General features: G+C 41.8%; 2 protein-coding genes across 3 annotated transcripts in view; both read left to right on the top strand.

The window, feature by feature from the left end:
- Positions 1 to 19,370, top strand: part of LOC136612439 (zinc finger protein 721-like) — a 564,334-nt gene that overhangs the window by 499,531 nt on the left and 45,433 nt on the right. The window lies entirely within an intron of this gene.
- Positions 1 to 19,370, top strand: part of LOC136607775 (zinc finger protein 665-like) — a 39,707-nt gene that overhangs the window by 10,602 nt on the left and 9,735 nt on the right. Inside the window, exons 2-8 of one of the 2 annotated variants that reach the window (XM_066589061.1) lie at positions 1,866 to 2,053; positions 3,220 to 3,399; positions 3,484 to 3,607; positions 5,359 to 5,459; positions 6,766 to 6,942; positions 7,026 to 7,149; positions 9,007 to 12,899. In XM_066589061.1, coding sequence (XP_066445158.1) covers positions 1,976 to 2,053; positions 3,220 to 3,399; positions 3,484 to 3,607; positions 5,359 to 5,459; positions 6,766 to 6,942; positions 7,026 to 7,149; positions 9,007 to 10,517 — 2,295 coding nt within the window. In that variant the 5' untranslated portion in view covers positions 1,866 to 1,975 and the 3' untranslated portion in view covers positions 10,518 to 12,899. Of the gene's footprint in view, positions 1 to 1,062; positions 2,054 to 3,219; positions 3,400 to 3,483; positions 3,608 to 5,358; positions 5,460 to 6,765; positions 6,943 to 7,025; positions 7,150 to 9,006; positions 12,900 to 19,370 lie in introns of those variants that run through there. The other variant, XM_066589062.1, reaches the window with a different exon arrangement.

Here is a 19,370-nt window from a genome sequence, read left to right as displayed (position 1 = left end):
TTAGATAGAGCTAGGTCTAAGAAGTTTACCCTTTTAGCATCCCGGCAGTTAACCTGAAACTCTGAATATCCGGGTCCTCATCGGTAGGGAAGGAATGGGAACCCTAAGGAAGTTTAGTAGTGGGAACCTGACCTTTATCATGGTAGCTCTAGACCTCTTGGTCCCAGAGAGATTAGAGGCAGGAAAAAAAAGGCATAAGCTAGATCCCAGTCACATACGTGTGAGAGGGCGTTTGTGCCAATGGCCTGAGAAGAATAGGGGACATTTGGTATTTTCCCCTGGAAGCAAATAAGTCTATTTGTGGGGATCCCCATTCCACGGTGAGCGTTTGAACCTTTGAGGATGCAGTGCCCAATATCTACGATCTACTTTCCTCCTGCTGACGTAGTTTGCTGCTTTCATGTGAAAACTGATAGCAACCAGGTCAGTTGGTTAATCTCAGAGTAGTATCTCTGCTGCCACCTGCTGAAGATGAGGATTCCTGGTGGATCCCTGGTGGATCCCTGGTGGCCAATAAGTGATGCAGCAGTTACATTCATCTGAATAGATGTTGACATGTTTCCCACTTGTCTCCAAATTGAATTAAATAGCACAGGTTGCCAAAAACCCCAACTAGTTGCATGGGGTCATCTGGGTTCCGAACCCGGGATCTTTCGCATCCAAGTGAGAATCATACTCCTAGACCTGTTGCGTAGGGATTTTAAGACTGCGCTTAATTATTTGAAATTTGAGGTTTAAGTTACTTTGTGAGATTTCCAAGTCCTCTGTGTGATTTCCGTGTAGGTGGGCTCCCAAGCCCGAGGAGCTGGCAACAGACATAATGATGACGAAGAATCTTGATTCCATTCTGTAGTTATAGTAATATTATCTACAGACATCCACCAACAGGGGAATTCATGACATTAGAAGATGTGGAGACCACTTGATTTAGAGAAAAACTGGGTTCTGTCCCAAATTTTCAAAGGATGGAGGATTGCAGTCCTCTACCATGGAATTGGGCCCAGGTACAATTACCAACGCAGGTCATTAGGCCAAAGACTCTTATGGCCTCTCTAATGGATACACAGGCTTCCAACACATGTTGCCTTTTGGATGATTCAGGGAGGAGCACTGGCAGTGGGAATCCGACATGACACCCCGACCTTTTTTTCTTTGTGCTCTGGTGCTGGATTTCTGTTAATAAGCCAGCCCAATTTTCATAGCAGAGCAAGTGTCAGTTCAAAACGTGAATGCAGACTTCCCAGAGATTCTGTGATAAGAATGGAATCTACTAGATAAGGAATAATGATTATGCCTAGTCTGCGCAAATGTGCCCCCCACTCTACAACTACTTAGAGAAACCCTGAGGGGTGGAGGAGATCCAAAAGGGCAAATAACCAACGAAGTGGTGGACCAAACCCTCTATCTGCAATGTAAACCTCAGATATCTCTGAGAGTTAGGATGTAAGGGGATATGCTAATAGTCATATTTTAAATGATAGTGGGCATGACACTGACTACATTAATCAATGGACAAAAAAGGAAGAGTAAGAAAGATGAATGGCACATGACTGATGCAGAAGCTTCTGGTACTGGAGTATGGATACACATGGGGGTTGAGTAGATATTTTTTATTGAAGTGATGCTACATCGCACTTTGGATAGTTTATCTTATCTTCTATTGTCTTTGCATTCCTTAAAGGAATATTCCTAATTCACACAGGATATGACATGAATGTCTAATCAATACTGGACCCATGTCTGGAACCCGTACTTATTTTAAAAAATGCCCGTCTTCCTCAACCCCATTCTGGCTTACCACCACTGCCTGAGATTACGGAATTAGGTGAACTGGCTTTTATACACTGTTTCTTTAACTTTTATAGAAGTGAAAGGGAATTGCGTAAATGGCGTACTGCCAACAATACCAGAATCCTCCGGTTTATCCAGTAAATTCTCATCCAAAGCGGTCCTTCTCCTGAATGACCCACCAAGGATGGACAAAGAAAGAAATGAAGTTACCATACGAATACTAAGCTTCACCCTGGAGATCATCTACCTGCTGACCGGAGAGGTAAACGTTTCTATATTTCTATAATCTTCATTGTATTATGTAGCAGGTCGGACTAAGGGAAGAGAAAATACATTATAGGAGTGCATAAAACTTTTAATATAGAGTGTTTAGGTTGGCAACTTAATAAGACTTCTTCGATCCCAAAAGGTCCTATATATCAAAGACACATAGTATTTCTTGTCCCAAAGCAGGTCATTTGAGAAAAATGAAAGATGTGTTGAAAAAACAGTATGGTAACTTTCATAGTTAGCATTGATATTACCATACAAGTCCAATGGAAGAAAGCTTTTAATTCAAGTCAAAGAAAACATGTAAAGGATAAATTTTCATTCATCCCCTTCGGCTAGGAAGTATCTAGTCTAAATGTCCAAGCTGCTTCTTTTTGCAGCAAGAATGTATCCACATCACCTCCCCTCATGTCACGTTTAACCATCTCGATCCCTTGGAATTTTAGGCATTCAGAGTTACCCTGATGTTATTCCCATATGTGGTTGGGGTGCTTTCCTTTCTTTTCACTTTGCCTACATGTCCGAGGATGCATCTTCTGAATTTCTGCTGGGTTTTGCCTACATACTGCTTCTGGCATGGACATGTGATTAAATAAATCACATTACGGGTCAGGCAGTTGATGCCATCCCTTATTTGATATTCTTTTTTCGTAATTGAGGGAACAAAAGAATTGTCAAAAAAGTAAAATGCTTCATCCACTATTTTGGGGGGATAATTTCTTTGTGCAAATCTATTCCTGAGTTTTGTGCTTTCCATGATAAAAGATGACGCGTCGGAACTGTTACGTCTTTTACGTAAGAACTGCCCCTTTTGGAATTCTCTTTCTAAGGGAGTAAGGGTGAAAACTGTTCCAATATGGTCAGCTCTGTATGGTGGTAACCAATGAGCTAATAGTAATGCTGTAAGAGCAGTGAGAATCCAGCTTCTCGCATTTTAATAATGTGCCTCTTACCATTCCTTGCATTTAGGAGGGACTTCAAGAGATGACAGAGTTCAAAGCACTGGGCCATCTCCAGCTGACACATTGCAAAGAATGGGGTGGTAGTATACATGTTTGGCTGCCAGATGTCTCACTAGAATGCTATATGGTTGGGTCATAATCGTTCACTTTCTACTGATGGAGGTTCAGTTCTCTACATGTCCCTTTCCATACACAGGATTACATTATAGTGAAGAAGACATCGGGTGACGGTACGACTCCCAACAGCCATCTCCATGAGTCAGGAGGATGGAGCAGGAGCCAGAGCCCCATCACAGAGGCTCCTCCTCACTTACTGATACATGAACAGAGGATCCTAGAACTCACCAACAAGATCACTGAGCTGCTGCCTGGAGAGGTGACACTGCTGGGAATGCTGGGTAATTATACAGTAACAGCACTAGAGGAGTCTGGGTAATGACGATATCATTGTGTGTGTCAGGTTCCTATAAGGTGTCAGGATGTCGCTGTCTATTTCTCCATGGAGGAGTGGGAGTATGTAGAAGGACACAAGGATCTGTACAAGGACGTCATGATGGAGAACCACCCGCTTTTTACATCAGAAGGTAACCAGATGTTGATATACTATTAACATTATTATTTCCAGGTTATGTGGCATATGTAGTATTTGTCACCCAACATGACCTTATTTAGGGTCTTTTCACTAATCTCTCTTTGAGTATAAGCACAATTTTTTTTCCACCTTTTTTTTATGGTGATCGGTATGGGATCTAAAAGGGAACCAGTCACCTGGCTCATGCTGCTCGAACCACATTGTGCCTGTTTTTCAGAGCTATACACATGATCTGCATAAAGTTAGAGGTCCATCACTAGACTTTCCTTTATATGTAATGTTTTTTAATTTTTGCACATTTTTGTTAAAAAAATCTTTTAGGGTGGGATTTCATACTGTGGGCTTTCAAAAAAAAACGGGGCTTATTTAAAAAGGCTGTCTAAAAGTTAGGCAATACAAACATAGACTAGATGGCCTTATAATGCACCAGATTTATCACCGTAGCTTTGCTGAATGGTAGATCTGTTGAATTAAAAGACTATCTAGTCTAAGGTTAGACCATGTTTCAGTTGACTTAGTTTACAAATAAATTGCACTAATATTTTGGTGTGCTTTGCCACAATTTTGTTCAATTGTTCGCGCAATTTAGGTCATGCCCCCATTTCACAAAGCCATGCCCCTATTTTGGAAGAGTTGGGAAAAGTGTCCGAATGGGTCTATAAATACATAGTAAATGTGGTACAATGCATGTCAGACCGTTTTCTGATACTATTGGCACCAGATAATGGTCATACTTTGAATAGTAAATCTGCCTCAATGTCTTGTAAGAGTAATAGCACAGATTAGTGCTCAAGAGTGAAACTGACCCCACCTCAGAGGCAGAAATGTATGAAGTCAGTAGTGAGTCAAACTATACTTCTCTCACTGGACCCTACTGCTCTTTGGGAGTAGAAGTCACTACTGGTGGATCATCAATCAATAAGAGCTGTATCTGCAATTACGAGCGCCGGCCATCACACAGGGGTTGGAGCTAACTGCTTTGGCTTCATATGTGTGTTGTGGCGCCAACAGCTGATCAACCGGGATCCTGAGAGATGAACAGCACCTGTAACTTAGTTTATGCTGCTGCAGACAGGTGACCGGATCATTCGGTAGTGTTGCTAAATCAGATTCTTAGGATTCCTTCACATGGGCGTATTGGCACTTGCGATAGGCCGAAAATAGAACCCATTGATTTCAATGGGTTCTCAGCATGCTCTACCTTTGTGAGCAGTCTATGGGGGTGCACAAATGCCCAAGTAATATGTAAAGAGATGCGCAATATGCTGTGCAAACCCACGGGAAAAAGAACACATCTGGAACGCATTAGGCTAAATAGGAATTTAATTCGGGGCTTGCTTGTGAACCTTCTACAAAAAACCATACCCTGCAAGTGCAAAATACACCGATACACATGCAAAAAAGACTCATTCATAGCACAAATACATGGCGCTGCATAGCGTCCATCTGTGCATACGCCCGTGTGAAGCCGCCCTTATGGTGTATCCACAGGATGTCTGATAGATGTAGCTTCCATCTCCGAAACCTGCACTTATTTCAAAAACTGCCCGTCCTCCTCAACCCCATTCTGGCTCCCCTCCACTGCCTGAGATTACGGAATCAGCTGCCCTGCCTGTTCTACACGGTCTCTGTAACTCTCGTAGAAGTGAAAGGGAATTGTGTAAACAGAGTAGCACAGCGAACTGCCGGCAGTACCAGCACCCTCCGGATTATCCAGTTCTCTCGTATTCTCATCCAATGTAGTCCTTCTCCTGAATAATTCAAAGATGGACAAAGAAGGAAATGTCGTCCCCATAAGAATATTAAACTTCACCTTGGAGATCATCTACCTGCTGACCGGGGAGGTAAGCTATTCTGTATTTCTATGATACTTATTGTATTATGTAACAAGTCAGACTAAGGGAAGAGAAAATACATTCTAGGAAGTAATAGGAACAACCCAGTGTCCGGTATAACGGCTTCCAGACCTTCCAAGTGAGGGAGAACTAAAGAACTGGACAGCACAAAATGTGAAGATCGGCCCCCAATATGGTCAGTTCTGTATGGTGGGAACCAATGAGCTAATAGTAATGTTGTAGGAGCAATGAGAAGGGTAAGTAGGCTCCTTGTAATGAGGAGGAAAGGGCAGCCAGGAACCAGTAGGATCACATGGCCTGGGTTTTGCTTTAAGATTTGGATTTTTGCTATTAGTTTTATATTTATATAGAAACATAGAAGATTAACGGTAGGAGGAGAGCAAATGATCCATCTAGTCTCCCATCTATACACTCTTTGTTTAAAAAATCCAGCCCCTAGAGTTATTGCATGCATTCCATCTCAGGCGGATATGCAAGTGTTTAGAGTTGTGGTGGGATTAGATGGACGGTCTTGTCACATGAGACCCTAAAAGTCGTTCCAACACCCTTGGAATAACACCCTTTTATCACTCCGCCCCCACTCCCGTGATCTGTGATGTCACCGGGTCTTCTGGTCCCAGTGATGTTCCGTGTACAGGTCACATGGACTTGTAATAGATTGTCCCAGCAATGTATATGGGACATCACTGATGACATTCTATTATGGGGCATTGGCTGCAGTGATCATGTGGGTATACAACCCATCACTGCTGCAACTAGTGTAAAAAGTGACCTACCAGGAGGGTGAAGGTGGTCACACTGTAACAGCGTGCAATGTATAAGGTAAGTACTTTTAAAAATATATACATTTTATATAATTTTCAGCCAATGTTTAGAAAATCCAACAACCCCTTAAACTTATGTACAGGATGGCTTTGATCATGTCTGCCCTTTCCCTTCAGCTATACGAATGGATCTTCCTATAGTATTTACCTATTCACAGGATAGGTGATAAAAGCCTGATTGGTGGGGATCTCACCAGCACTGAGAACCCCATCGGTGTTAAGAATGGGGGTCTTGAGTCTGATCCTCTCTGTTCCCTATGTAGTGATGAGGGACTGCCGGAGACAACCTAGCACCTTGTACTCATACTATCTCTGGCAGTTCCATTGAAATGCAAAAAGCAGTCCTGCATTCGTTCTCAATTGCTAGATGTCTCACCAGACCTTTATACTGTGGGATCACAATCTCTCACTTTCTACTGCGGGAGGAATACTGGGTTCAGTTCTCTACGTATCTCTTTCACCACTCCTAGGATTACTTGATGGTGAAGACATCGGGTGACTGTACGACTCCCAACAGCCATCTCCATGAGTCAGGAGGAAGGAGCAGGAGCCAGAGCCCCATCACAGAGGCTCCTCCTCACTTACCGATACATGAGCAGAAGATCCTAGAATTCACCAACAAGATCACTGAGCTGCTGACTGGAGAGGTGACACTGCTGGGAATGCTGGGAAATTATACAGTAACAGCACTAGAGGTGTCTGGGTAATGACAGTATCATTGTGTTGTCAGGTTCCTATAAGGTGTCAGGATGTCGCTGTCTATTTCTCCATGGAGGAGTGGGAGTATTTAGGAAGACACAAGAATCTGTATAAGGACGTCATGATGGAGAAGCACCAGCCTCTTATATCACAGGGTAAGGAGATTGTTTCCCATGACCATGGGCACACATAAGCAATAGCAACCATGTTAACGCTTTAAAGTGAATCTGTCACCTCCAACAGGATCATAACAAGAAACCCGATGATGTATTTAGAATAATATAAAATAATTGCATAGAACCTTTATGAAAATATATAAAAGGTTGTGTGTATATATAAAATACATATAACATAGAAATGTAAAATATAGGAAAAACGTAAAAAGGTATAAAGAAAATGGTAAGATAAAATGCAAACTTTTTAAATGAGAAACTTTTAAGAATTTTTGAAATATAATATTGACAAAATAGTTAAACTTAAAAGTAAAAATGGTCATGATAATTAAGATAGAATATAGTATATTATAATCAGGCTGTTATATGAATGGACTGGAATTTGATCATAAAATATGGGAGTAAGAAATATATGTATGTGTATATATATATGTATATATATATGTGTATATATATATATATATATATGGTTTTGTTGCAAAGCATGCTAAAAAAAGGGGGGGGAGGATTTAAAGCCGAGGGACCATAAACTTTGAAGGATTGTGCTGACAGCCGAAGACTTCGGAGGTGAGTGCTGTATCTTCTGAAATCAGCTGTGGGTATTCAGATGATTTTGTTTCAAAATCCACAATAATGGTATGCATTTTGACTGTTTTGCAATTCCACTGGTCAGGTGATACGGAAGTGCCATCACCTGACCAGCAGAGCTGCGCTCACTAGAGGCCACCGAGTACCGGGTAAAGGAGTGTGCTGATATCTGAAGACTTCAGAAGTGAGTGCTGTATCTTCTGAAATCAGATTTGGGTACACATGTCCATGAGCTTAGCTTGAAATGCGTACATTTTTATGTTAAGGGTGGTTTCAAAGCATTTTCGAATAAAACCGTATTATCTTTTAATTCAGTTTTGTGGAAGGTTTTCATACAGTTTTCTGAACCAAGTGACTTTGGTTAAAAAGAATTGCATGAAATCCTGAGATTTTTTAACTTTATCAAGCCTTCACTGAAAGTGGACCAGAATTGTGGTCTTTGATGTTCAAATATTTTAAATAAGACAAAGTTATACAAGGCTGGAATCACACATGCAGTTCTTTTTTTAATGAAAGCTAGATGTGCATTTAAATGGAATGGGAATATAGAGGACGGACTTATACTTCTTCCTGCTGGATCCATTTCTGGCCTTAGCTTGAAAAACATCAGAAGCTGTGTCTGTTTTTCCAACCGAATAGGAATTTTAATATAAAAAAGTCTACAGGCTTGTTCTTGCAGCACACTTTGACCCCTCTTCCTGACCCTAGGTGGATGATTTTGGTGTCATTAGATTAGTGACATCCTTACCACTGCCACAAAATCCTAAAATTTGAGTTTGAAACATCGATTGACCTTTTGAGGGCAGCTCAAGGTTGCAATTTTAAGCCTATGGGCGCATGCCAGTAGGAAGAGTGAGGTATTGCAAAGCAGCATGAGACTCAAGCAGTGAAGAGGAGAGAGTGAAGTGTTGCTAAGAGAGTGCGAGAAGTGAGGCGGGAGAGTGTGAGGAGGAGAGCGAAGCGGAGGGAGAAGTAGCGACACAGCGAGAGAGAGACACACACAGACTGAGAAGTGGTGAGAGAGAAAAACTGCAAGAGAGAAAGTGGTGGGATAGACAGAGAGGATGAAGCGGCAAGAGAGAGAGAAAAAAGCAGAGAGCAAGAGTACCTTCAAATAGAGGTACACAACAACACATTTTTCCTAAACATTAAATGTTCGTGTAGCGAACATTGGCTCATTTTAGTGATGTAACTTATATACATTTGCAGTTCAAAGAACAAAATTACAAAATCAAATTTTAATCTTAACAGAAAATCCCAGTGAGAGCTTTGATGGAAACTTTATATCTTCGTTGAATTATAAAGTAGAAGATAAAGATATTGGGCAGCACTCTTCAGAAGAAAAGCTTATTACCTTCCATACAGATCTAGCATATAATCCCAATAAGAACGCTGATGGAAACTTCAAGTCATCACTCAATTCTAAAACAGAAGATACCATGTATCACTCTAAAGGTGAAAATGCCATTATCCTTATTGTATATCCAGGATTTAAAAGTACAGATCTATCATGTGATCCCCCTAATCACAAGGAACCTTCTCCTAACCAATCACAGAATTTTACCACAAGTACGGGTCAGAAAATGCTTGTTGAATGTGGAAAACGACTTACGAACAGCTCAGGTCTTTATATACGTAAAATAATTCACACAGAAGACAAGCTGCATTCATGTTCAGAATGTGGGAAATGTTTTCCATATAAAGCAGGTCTTCTTAGACATGAACGAGCTCACACAGGAGAGAAGCCATACTCCTGTTCAGAATGTGGGAAATGTTTTACAAATAAATCCGATCTTATTAGACATAACAGAACTCACACAGGAGAAAAGCCATATTCCTGTTCAGAATGTGGGAAAGGTTTTAAAAATAAATCACTTCTTATTAGACATTACAAAATTCACACAGGCGAGAAGCCACACTTATGTTCGGAATGTGGGAAATCTTTTGTCGGTAGAGCAGATCTTGCTCGACATATGAGAAGTCACACAGGAGAGAAGCCTTTTCTATGTCCAGAATGTGGAAAAGGTTTTACAGATAAATCCAATCTTTCTAGACATGTGAGAATTCACACAGGGGATAAGCCATACTCCTGTTTAGAATGTGAAAAAGGTTTTAAAGATAAATCAGATCTTCTTAAACATCACAGAATTCACATAGGAGAGAAGCCATTTCCATGTTCAGAATGTGGGAAATGTTTTATGATGAAATCAAATCTTATTAAACATCAGAGAATTCACACAGGAGTGAAGCCGTTTTCATGTTCAGAATGTGGGAAATGTTTCACTACTAATGGGAAACGTAAGGATCATCAGAGACGTCACTCTGGAGAGAAGCCATTTTCATGTTCAGAATGTGAGAAATGTTTCATACTGAAAACAGATCTTGTAAAACATCAGAAAATTCACACTGGAGAGAAGCCATATTCCTGTTCAGAATGTGGAAAATGTTTTATGATAAAATCAGAGCTTGTTATTCATGAGACACTTCACACAGGAGAAAAGCCGTTTTCATGTTCAGAATGTGGGAAATGTTTTATGAGAAAATCAAATCTTGTTAGACATAAGAAACTTCACACAGGAGAGAAGCTGTTTTCATGCTCAGAATGTGGGAAATGTTTCACTACTAATTGCAAACGTAGGGATCATCAGAGACTTCACACAGGAGAGAACCCATTCTCATGTTCAGAATGTGGGAAAGGTTTTATGCAGAAATCAAATCTTGTAAGACATCAAAGATGTCACTCAGGGAAGAAGTTGATTTGATGTTTTAGATGTTGAAAATGTTTTACGAGGAAAAACATATTAAAAATCAGCAGAGAATTCACATAGAGAAGAACTCATATTCTTGTTTGGAATCTGGGAGATGTGAAGAAAACGTTCTAATACATCAGTTTATTCACAGACCTTGTAGGTAAAAGTTTATTTTTGGTGTGGAATTAGCCTGAACCTAACCTGTAAAATGATAGTTACCTGAGGCCAACTGTGAATGGGATCCATATGAAAAAGTATTGTGGATATAAGGAATAAAAGAAAAGGAGCCTGCATTTTCAAAGGAGATCAAAATAGTAGACATCAGAAGAAGCTTACGTGTTTCAATATGATATAATTCCTAGTCATATGTCCTACAACTGCAAAATGCCAAACTTAAAAAAAAAAAAAAAAATTATTATGGTTTCACAGGAACAATGACATGCTGGTTAACAACCAGTAACATATACGAAAGCTGAAGCTTCAAAAATCCAGTTAAGGAGATACCCAAGTAGGGTATGTTAATTAACTGCTCTACATCAAAATTATTTGAAGTAAACTTTAATCACCTCGATTTAAAGCAGAACTAGGTAAGCTAAGAACCCACGGCATTTCCTGGCTAGGCAGAATTGCTACAATCAAAATGATGATTCTTCCAAAATTCTTTATTTTTTCCCTAATGTCTCAGTTCATTTACCAATATCCTTTCTTAAAAAATCACTTATGCAATCTTTTATTTGAAGGATTAAAAACATCTAGAACCAAAGCTGATATTCCCTTCCAATATCAAGGGAAAGGGGGACTTGGCTCTCCGTAAATCATTCAATATTATAGAGCTTCTATCTTAGAACAACTCAGGTCTTTATGGCTTGAGGATCACTCAATGTTGTGGGTTCCGCTTGAAAGCTTTATAATTGGGAAATTTTCACTTACAAACCATTTACTAGCACACCAGTTTTTCAAGTGTAAGTACCCCTTTAATTCTACCACACTTCAAGCTATCATGAATGTTTGGAACATGTTAACTGCAAAAAAAGGACTAATTGCTTTTCCCATGCTTAACTCAAATATAGATATTTTATCTGTTGCAATTGAAAACCTAGATCTCTCAAACTGGAAAGAACGGGGTATCTCTCAAGTCAAACAGCCTTGGACAGATCAGAGTTTCATTACCTTTCCAGATCTTATATCCACCTTCAAAATACCTAGAACACATCTATACAAATACTTTTAAATTCGTCATCTACTATAAAAATTCCCCCCTCCTTCCACTAGAATCAATATTTCCTCGAAACTAGAGGCCTGGGTAAATTCCACTCAAGGAGCCAATAAATAATGGATATGTTCAAACAAAGGCTTGACAAACATCTGTCTGGGATGATTTAGTGAATCCTGCACTGAGCGAGGGTTGGACCCGATGACCTTGGAGGTCCCTTCCAACTCTACCATTCTATGATTCTATGATAAAGGAATATCTGTATGCTACCAAATCTTAATCTCTTACACACAAGACCCGGTAGCATCTATAAAGTGGGTCACAGATCTCCAAATCCCAATAATTGATGAACAAAGGTTAAATAGTTTCTCCTCCCTTTCATTAGTATCCAGATGTACAAACCACTTAGAAAACTTACGCAAAATATTGTACTGATGGTACCTAAATTCCCAGAAACTCAACAAAATTTCCTCTCTCTACTCTGAAAATTGTTAGGGAATGTAGCTCACCAGAAGGAGCCCTAATACACCTGTGGTGGAATTGTCCATATATTTCAGGTTTGTGGACACAGACTTTCCAATTATTGTCTGCTCGCTGTGGTACACAAATATCCCTGAACCCAGCTATGGCCCTATTAAACCTAGATTCTGATCAACTGACTCATAATGTACATATCCCTATTGTACGAGCCTCGGGTAGTGCAGAGTGTAAGCTCTCGCCTACGACCTGAAGGTTGCAAGTTCGATTCCTGAATGATTCAGGTAGCCCGGCTCAAGGTTGACTCAGCCTTCCATCCTTCCGAGGTCGGTAAAATGAGAACCCAGCTTGGTGGGGGGGTAATAAGTAATAATTACCTGAAAGCGCTGCGGAATAAGTTGGCGCTATACAAATACCAAGATTTATTTATTTTATAACAGACATAATTAAGGCATTGAACAATAATAGGTGGTTCGAATACATGTACTTCTGCGCATCTAACAGGGAAAATTCATGAAAAGTTGGGAAGTCTGGGTCTGAAGTAATTTCTGCTACATGCCAAGATCCTATCTGTTCTGATTGCTCTCTTCTCTCATTTAGTTCTTCAATGTTCTGACCTATTATGCTTACATTGCACAACATAACGTTTATATAAGAAATTCTGAGATGATTAATTTAACAAAGTTCTGATATTTGTTTATTATTCCTGTAACTTCATTGAAAAACCTTTTTCAATAAAAATTGAATGTTCAAATAAAAAAATTAAGGTGCCACAGAAACAATTAATGGCGTGTCAGTTATCAAGCAGTAACATATACCAAAGCTGAAGCTGCGAAAATCCAGTTAACACGTGAAAAAAACCCATACAGTTAATGAACCAATTTGATGTGGGCATAGTGGTGCTTACTAAAGTCATCTACTTTTTTGAATCAATGGGTCATGCAACTTTTTCCAAACCAATCAGAGACTAAACAAATTATACATCAATTTGCATATTAGACCTCACGTGTGAGTATATACAGGGTGTCCTGCGCACTGGCGGCCCGGAAAAATAAGATATAATAACAAGACTAATGAAAATAATTCTCTATATTTGGTCAAAACATACCTTACTCAATGAGAACCAGGAACCCGTAATAACTTCGTCTAGCACTCCTTAACCCGAATGCTGCCATCCATACAGCAGCAGTTACCAGCAAAGGAGATGGAAGGGCTAGTCTGTGCGACTAGCCTGGTTGTCTTGCTCAGCATACCGGGCCATGCCAACAGCCACATTTTGATGTTTAATTGGTTAAGCCATAACCTAGGATTTAAAACGAACCTCATGCAAAAGAGTGCTGTAGTCACACATTCAGCAATATGAAGTGTTGAGTTCAGGTGTGCTTTAGTATTGGAGCTGATTTCTTCAGGCCTCTAGTGAGTGGACACCCTGTATGATGATGGTAAGGAGATGTATACAAGAGTCACGTGTCTGTCACATGTGCTGCAAGTATAGATCTAATATGATCATAAGCATGATAGATTGACATTACACACACGTTTTATGCTTAAAGGGGTTGTCCCGCGCCAAAACGGTTTTTGTTTTTTTTTCAATAGCCCCCCCGTTCGGCGCGAGACAAACCCAATGCAGGGGTTTAAAAAAAAAACCGGATAGTACTTACCCAAATCCCCGCGCTCCGGTGACTTCTTACTTACCTTGCGAAGATGGCCGCCGGGATCTTCACCCATGGTGGACCGCAGGTCTTCTCCCATGGTGCACCGTGGGCTCTGTGCGTTCCATTGCCGATTCCAGCCTCCTGATTGGCTGGAATCGGCACACGTGACGGGGCGGAGCTACGAGGAGCAGCTCTCCGGCACGAGCGGCCCCATTCAGAAGGGAGAAAATCGGACTGCGCAAGCGCATCTAATCGGGCGATTAGACGCTGAAATTAGACGGCTCCATGGAGACGAGGACGCTAGCAACGGAACAGGTAAGTGAATAACTTCTGTATGGCTCATAATTAATGCACAATGTACATTACAAAGTGCATTAATATGCCCATACAGAAGTGTATACCCCCACTTGCTTTCGCGGGACAACCCCTTTAATCAGTTTTTAATTAAGCATTTTAGTTTTTACATAACCGTAAAAAAAAAAAACATTTTCAATCATCATCATTACATGGATCTTTCATTAAACCACCTATTAACTCTGAACACAATCAAATACCGTATATTCCGGCGTATAAGGCGACGGGGCGTATAAGATGACCCCCCCAACTGTCACCTTATATCGCCGGGAATACAGTGGAGCAAAAAAAAAATCAGTACTCACCTCCCCCGGCGTTCTGCGGCGCTGCTGCAGGCTGTCGCTCCCTCCTGGTCCCTGGCAGAACATTGCTTTCTGGACGCAGGGCCGTCAGCTAATCACAGCCATTCAATGACATCATTGAATGGCTGTGATTGGCTAAAACACACGTGCCTTCAGCCAATCACAGTCATTCAATGATGTCATTGAATGGCTGTGATTGGCTGACAGCGTGTGTTAGCCAATCACAGTATTAGCTTTCTGGAGGCGGGGATTTCAAGCCCTGCGTCCAGAAAGCAATGCTCTGCCGGGGACCAGGAGGGAGCGACAGCCTGCAGCAGCGCCGCAGAACGCCGGGGGAGGTGAGTAATGATTTTTTTTTTTTGACACTTTCTTTTTTTTTGTATTACCGGCGTATAAGACGACCCCCGACTTCAGAGCAGATTTTTGGGGGTTCAAAAGTCGTCTCATACGTCGGTATATACGGTAGTTAAACAACACCAGTGATAAATTCCTAATTATGCTAATAGCCCTTAATTAATATCCCTGTCTATCAAATGACCCAACGGTTGCGTTTTTCTAAGCCCTAGTTTTTAAGCTTTCCGTGAATCCCAGCTCTTAGTACAGCCACCAAAATACACTAATTTTATACAGTGTACATTGGAATATGGAAGCATTTATACTCCTAATATCATGAACAGACAAACCATGCAACCTTCGTTGGCCAATTATAAGTAGAATAAAAGTATAAAGCATCGATAATAAAAAAGGAGAAACCGGTAGCGTTATCCATAAGCACCAATCCTGCCTGCACATTGCAATATATATATAATATGAAGAGCCTCGTGTGGTGCAGAGTGTAAGCTCTCGCCTACGACCTGAAGGTTGCAAGTTCGATCCCCGTGTGAGTCAGGTAGCCGGCTCAAGGTTGACTCAGCCTTCCATTCTTCCGAGGTCGGTAAAATGAAAACCCAGCTTGGTGGGGGGTAATAAGTAATAATTACCTGAAAGCGCTGCGGAATAAGTTGGCGCTATACAAATACCAAGATTTATTTATTTATATGGAGTTATCTGCTCCCTGATTCACGATGGTGGCCTGGCAAACAGATGATCGGTGGGGGTCACCTGACCATAGACTTCAACTTAAGCATGATGGGGGTTTCTCTTGGAAACCTTGTATGATGAGTCTGCTAGTTTGACCTAGGCTTCAAATATGAGAAGCATTGGAAAGAAGGGGGACCACGGGCACTGCTGCCAGGAAAACACTGGTCAGAGGCAAGAACGTTTATTGAGGGATACTTTCATCAGACTGAATGACATCCTAATACCAGGAAATTTAGAAAGAGAAGCGTGGGAATGTCAGGAGCGTCTGATGAAATCAGATCATGCATGAAGAACACTTAATTGTAAAGAATACATTTAAAACGGAACCAGTAATGATAACAATAAAGCCCAGGCTGTGGAAATTGTCAATTGGTTGAATATTAATGATTTTGGTTTGACTTTTCCTTTGCATTTTTCTACATTCTATTGAGTATCTTGATTTTCGCATTTTTATTTTGATGAATCAAAAGTTCTCCAAGCTAAAACATTCTTTAATGAGCGCTTTTAAAATCAAGATAAGTGTTAACATCCACTTGCTGATTTACCATGGCTGAAGAATATAACATTTGGTCAGTTTAAATGCAATAATCGCTCTGAGGACAAAGTTTTTTTATCAGCAGGCCAAAGTACTATGTAAAGGCCTATTTACACGGAGCGGTGATCGCTCGAAGATCGCTCAAATGACAGTTTGAGTGACGGCTTTGAGCGATCATTTTGCATAAACTTTTAAGTAGCTACTTAAGTGCAATTAAGTGTGCAAATGAAGCCTTAGCAGGGGTGGGGGGCTCTTATCTGCATTCAGATCCTTTGTACTCCATGGGAAAACAATGCTCTCAGCACTCCCCATGGAGAACTGCTGATAAGGCTGACTGACGATTTTTAGGTTGGACTGAATTTAACAATCAGCTAGCAGTGCACAAAAAGTGCACAATGGGCGCACATTTAGACACAACGATGATCGCTAAAATGAACGCCTTTTTAGCATTCTTTTTTTTTTTTAAAGCAATCATCGCTCCGTGTAAATGGGCCTTAAGAGGTTTAAGCAGAAGAAATATCCACCCGGTTTTGTTTGAAGGGCCTTCCTTAGAGCAAAGGCCCTTTCACAAGGTGATTGATTACAGAATAAAACATCACAAAGCATTAGTCCTTCTTGTAATTATGATTTTATTACTACTCTTTATTGTAGTCAGAAGAAGATTAGGGATATATTATAACTAAATATTGGTATACTTTAATGAATGATTCCTTTCTTACCCCGACACAGCAGCGTAAATGTATGCCCTGCAGCAGGAACTGGTTATGTATGAAGAGAGATCGCGGGATGATCTCTCTTTATATATCGCAGGCGCCGTCTGTTTATTACAGCTGACACCCGGCGGCTGATTGGAGCTGTTAACCCTTTAAATGCCACTGTCAGTTCTCACAGTGAGATTTAAATCCCCTGAATAATGTTCGGGGGTTCCGTATGGCACCCTCCGCAATGAGATCACAGGGAGCCGTGCGGGTGTCTTGGCAGCCGGGCGCCTTATAAAAAAGGCCCCAGGGCTGTCCTGGCAAAATGCCAATCAAGCCATCCCCATGGGGTGGCTTGATAGACTGCCAGCCCAACAGCAGAATGATGTAATGCAATGGCATTACGTCAGACTGCAGGATCAATGAAAGCATAGCATGTTAAGTTTCAAATCTTCAGAGGTCAACAACACCTGCTCCCCAACCACGAACGATGCAGAGATTGTGCGTTTTTTATTAGTTTGACCAAGAAGTTTATCCTGGGAACCTTGAAGGTTTTTACAAACCTGGGCCCAAACTCTGTACAGTTCATCAATGGCAGAATCCGCAGACGGCGTGTCAGAAACTGAAGACGCAGAAAAAGAAAATCGAGGATGTCAACCATAATTACAAAAGAACGGCGAGACCTGAGAAGACGAATTTACATGATTGCTAATGGCAAACTCGGCGAGAGGTAGAAAGTTAACCCACAGATGTTGATTGTCTGAAACAATTGCAGGTATTGAATTAATTCTTGATTCATCCTTTATTTGCCCGTTCGACTCTGGATGAAAAGCCGACGAAAAGGACAAACCGATATTCAATTTCCTGCAGAAAGCTCACCAGAAGCGAGCGACAAACTGTACACCTCTATCTGAGACCACAACCTCAGGAACCCCATGCAACTGCACCACCTCTTTTGTCAGATAAGAGTTTGGCATTTGGTAACTTGCTGAGAGAAACAAAATGTGCCATCTTGGAGAACCGATCTACAATATCACACAGGCGAAGCTGGGGAACAGCCCCCAGCCCTGCAAGATAGGCGAGGCTCAGGATGTGAGCCTGGTTGTCATGGCGCCCAGGACGCGGTGCCGGCCGGTGTCCGTAGCATCCCTAACAACCTGGGGGCGAGGAGGAGTGCAACGGCCAGGGAGGCAACCAGGACTGGGGCTCCCCTATGAAGCACGGCAGCCGCTTGTGAGACAGGATCGGCAGTGAGGACACGCGAGCCGCCGGTCCTGACAGGTAGTGAGTTTGAATCGAATTCTATATTTGACGGGCAGCCAGTGCAGTGACTGGCACAGGGCAGAGGCATCCAAGTAGCGGCTAGACAGGAAGATGAGCCTGGCTGCCGCATTCAGGATGGATTGGAGGGGGTAGAGTCTGGTGCAGGGGAGGCCGATCAGCAGCTAGTTGCAATAATCGAGCCGAGAGTGGATGAGGGCAACAGTGAGCATTTTTAGTGTGTCCACGGTGAGAAAGGGGCAGATTCTTGCAATGTTTTTGAGGTGCAGGTAACCTGTTTGGGTGAGAGATTGGATAAAGGGGGTAAAGGAGAGATTGGGGTCGAATATAACTCCAAGACAGTGGGTGTGCTTTCTGGGAGCTATGGTGGTGCCACACACTGAGATGGAGATGTCAGGATGAGGTTGGTTAGTAGAGGGCGAAAACATGAGTAAGTTAGTTTTTGAGAGGTTCAGTTTTAGGTAGAGAGAGAACATAGTGTTAGAGACAGCGGACAGACAGTTGGTGGCGTTCTGTAGGAATTTTGCTGTGATGTCATGGGAGAAGGTGTATAACTGGGTGTCATCAGCATAGAGCTGGCACTGAAAGACAAATCTCCTGATAGTTTGTTCAATGTAGATGGAGAAGAGGAGGGGGCTGAGGACCAAGCTCTGGGGGACCCCAACGGCAAGGAGAAGAGGAGGGCAAGTAGAGCTAGCAAAGGAGACACTGAAGGAGCGATCAGATAGGTAGGAGGAGAACCAGGAGGGAGCAGTGTCCTTTAGTCCAAGGGAGCAAAGCATACTGAGGAGGAGTTTGTGGTCAACAGTGTCAAATGCTTCGGAGGAGGAGGATCATTAGGGAGTAGTCACCCCTCAATTTGGGAGTCAGGCGGTTGTTTGACACCGTTTTAAGGGTGGTTCCTGTCGAGTGTAGGTTTGTGAGATTGTGAGGAGACAAGAAAGGGGAAATAGACTTGTTTGGCATGGTGGAGGGCTAGGTTGTAGATTCTGAGCATGGATTTGAAGTAGAGAAAGTCTGCAGACTTTTGCAACTTTCTCCACAGCCATTCAGCACATGTAGAGCACTGCTGGATAAAGCGCATTTGAGGTGTGAGCCAGGGTTGCCGAGGTCTGCATCAGATGGCTCGGGTCACGGGGGTGCCGCTTCATTCAGGGCATGTTTGAGAGTGGTGTTATAATGTGTGGCAGCCAGGTTAGGGCAGGAGAGCAGAGGAATAGGGGACAGAAAGGACCATATGGACTCACCAAAGTTTTGGGTGTGAACAGCC

This window comes from Eleutherodactylus coqui, chromosome 1 (genome assembly GCF_035609145.1).
Source record: "Eleutherodactylus coqui strain aEleCoq1 chromosome 1, aEleCoq1.hap1, whole genome shotgun sequence".
NCBI lineage: Eukaryota > Metazoa > Chordata > Amphibia > Anura > Eleutherodactylidae > Eleutherodactylus > Eleutherodactylus coqui.
The sequence above is the reverse complement of the archived record's forward strand: the minus strand, read 5'-3'. Positions and strand labels throughout refer to the sequence as shown.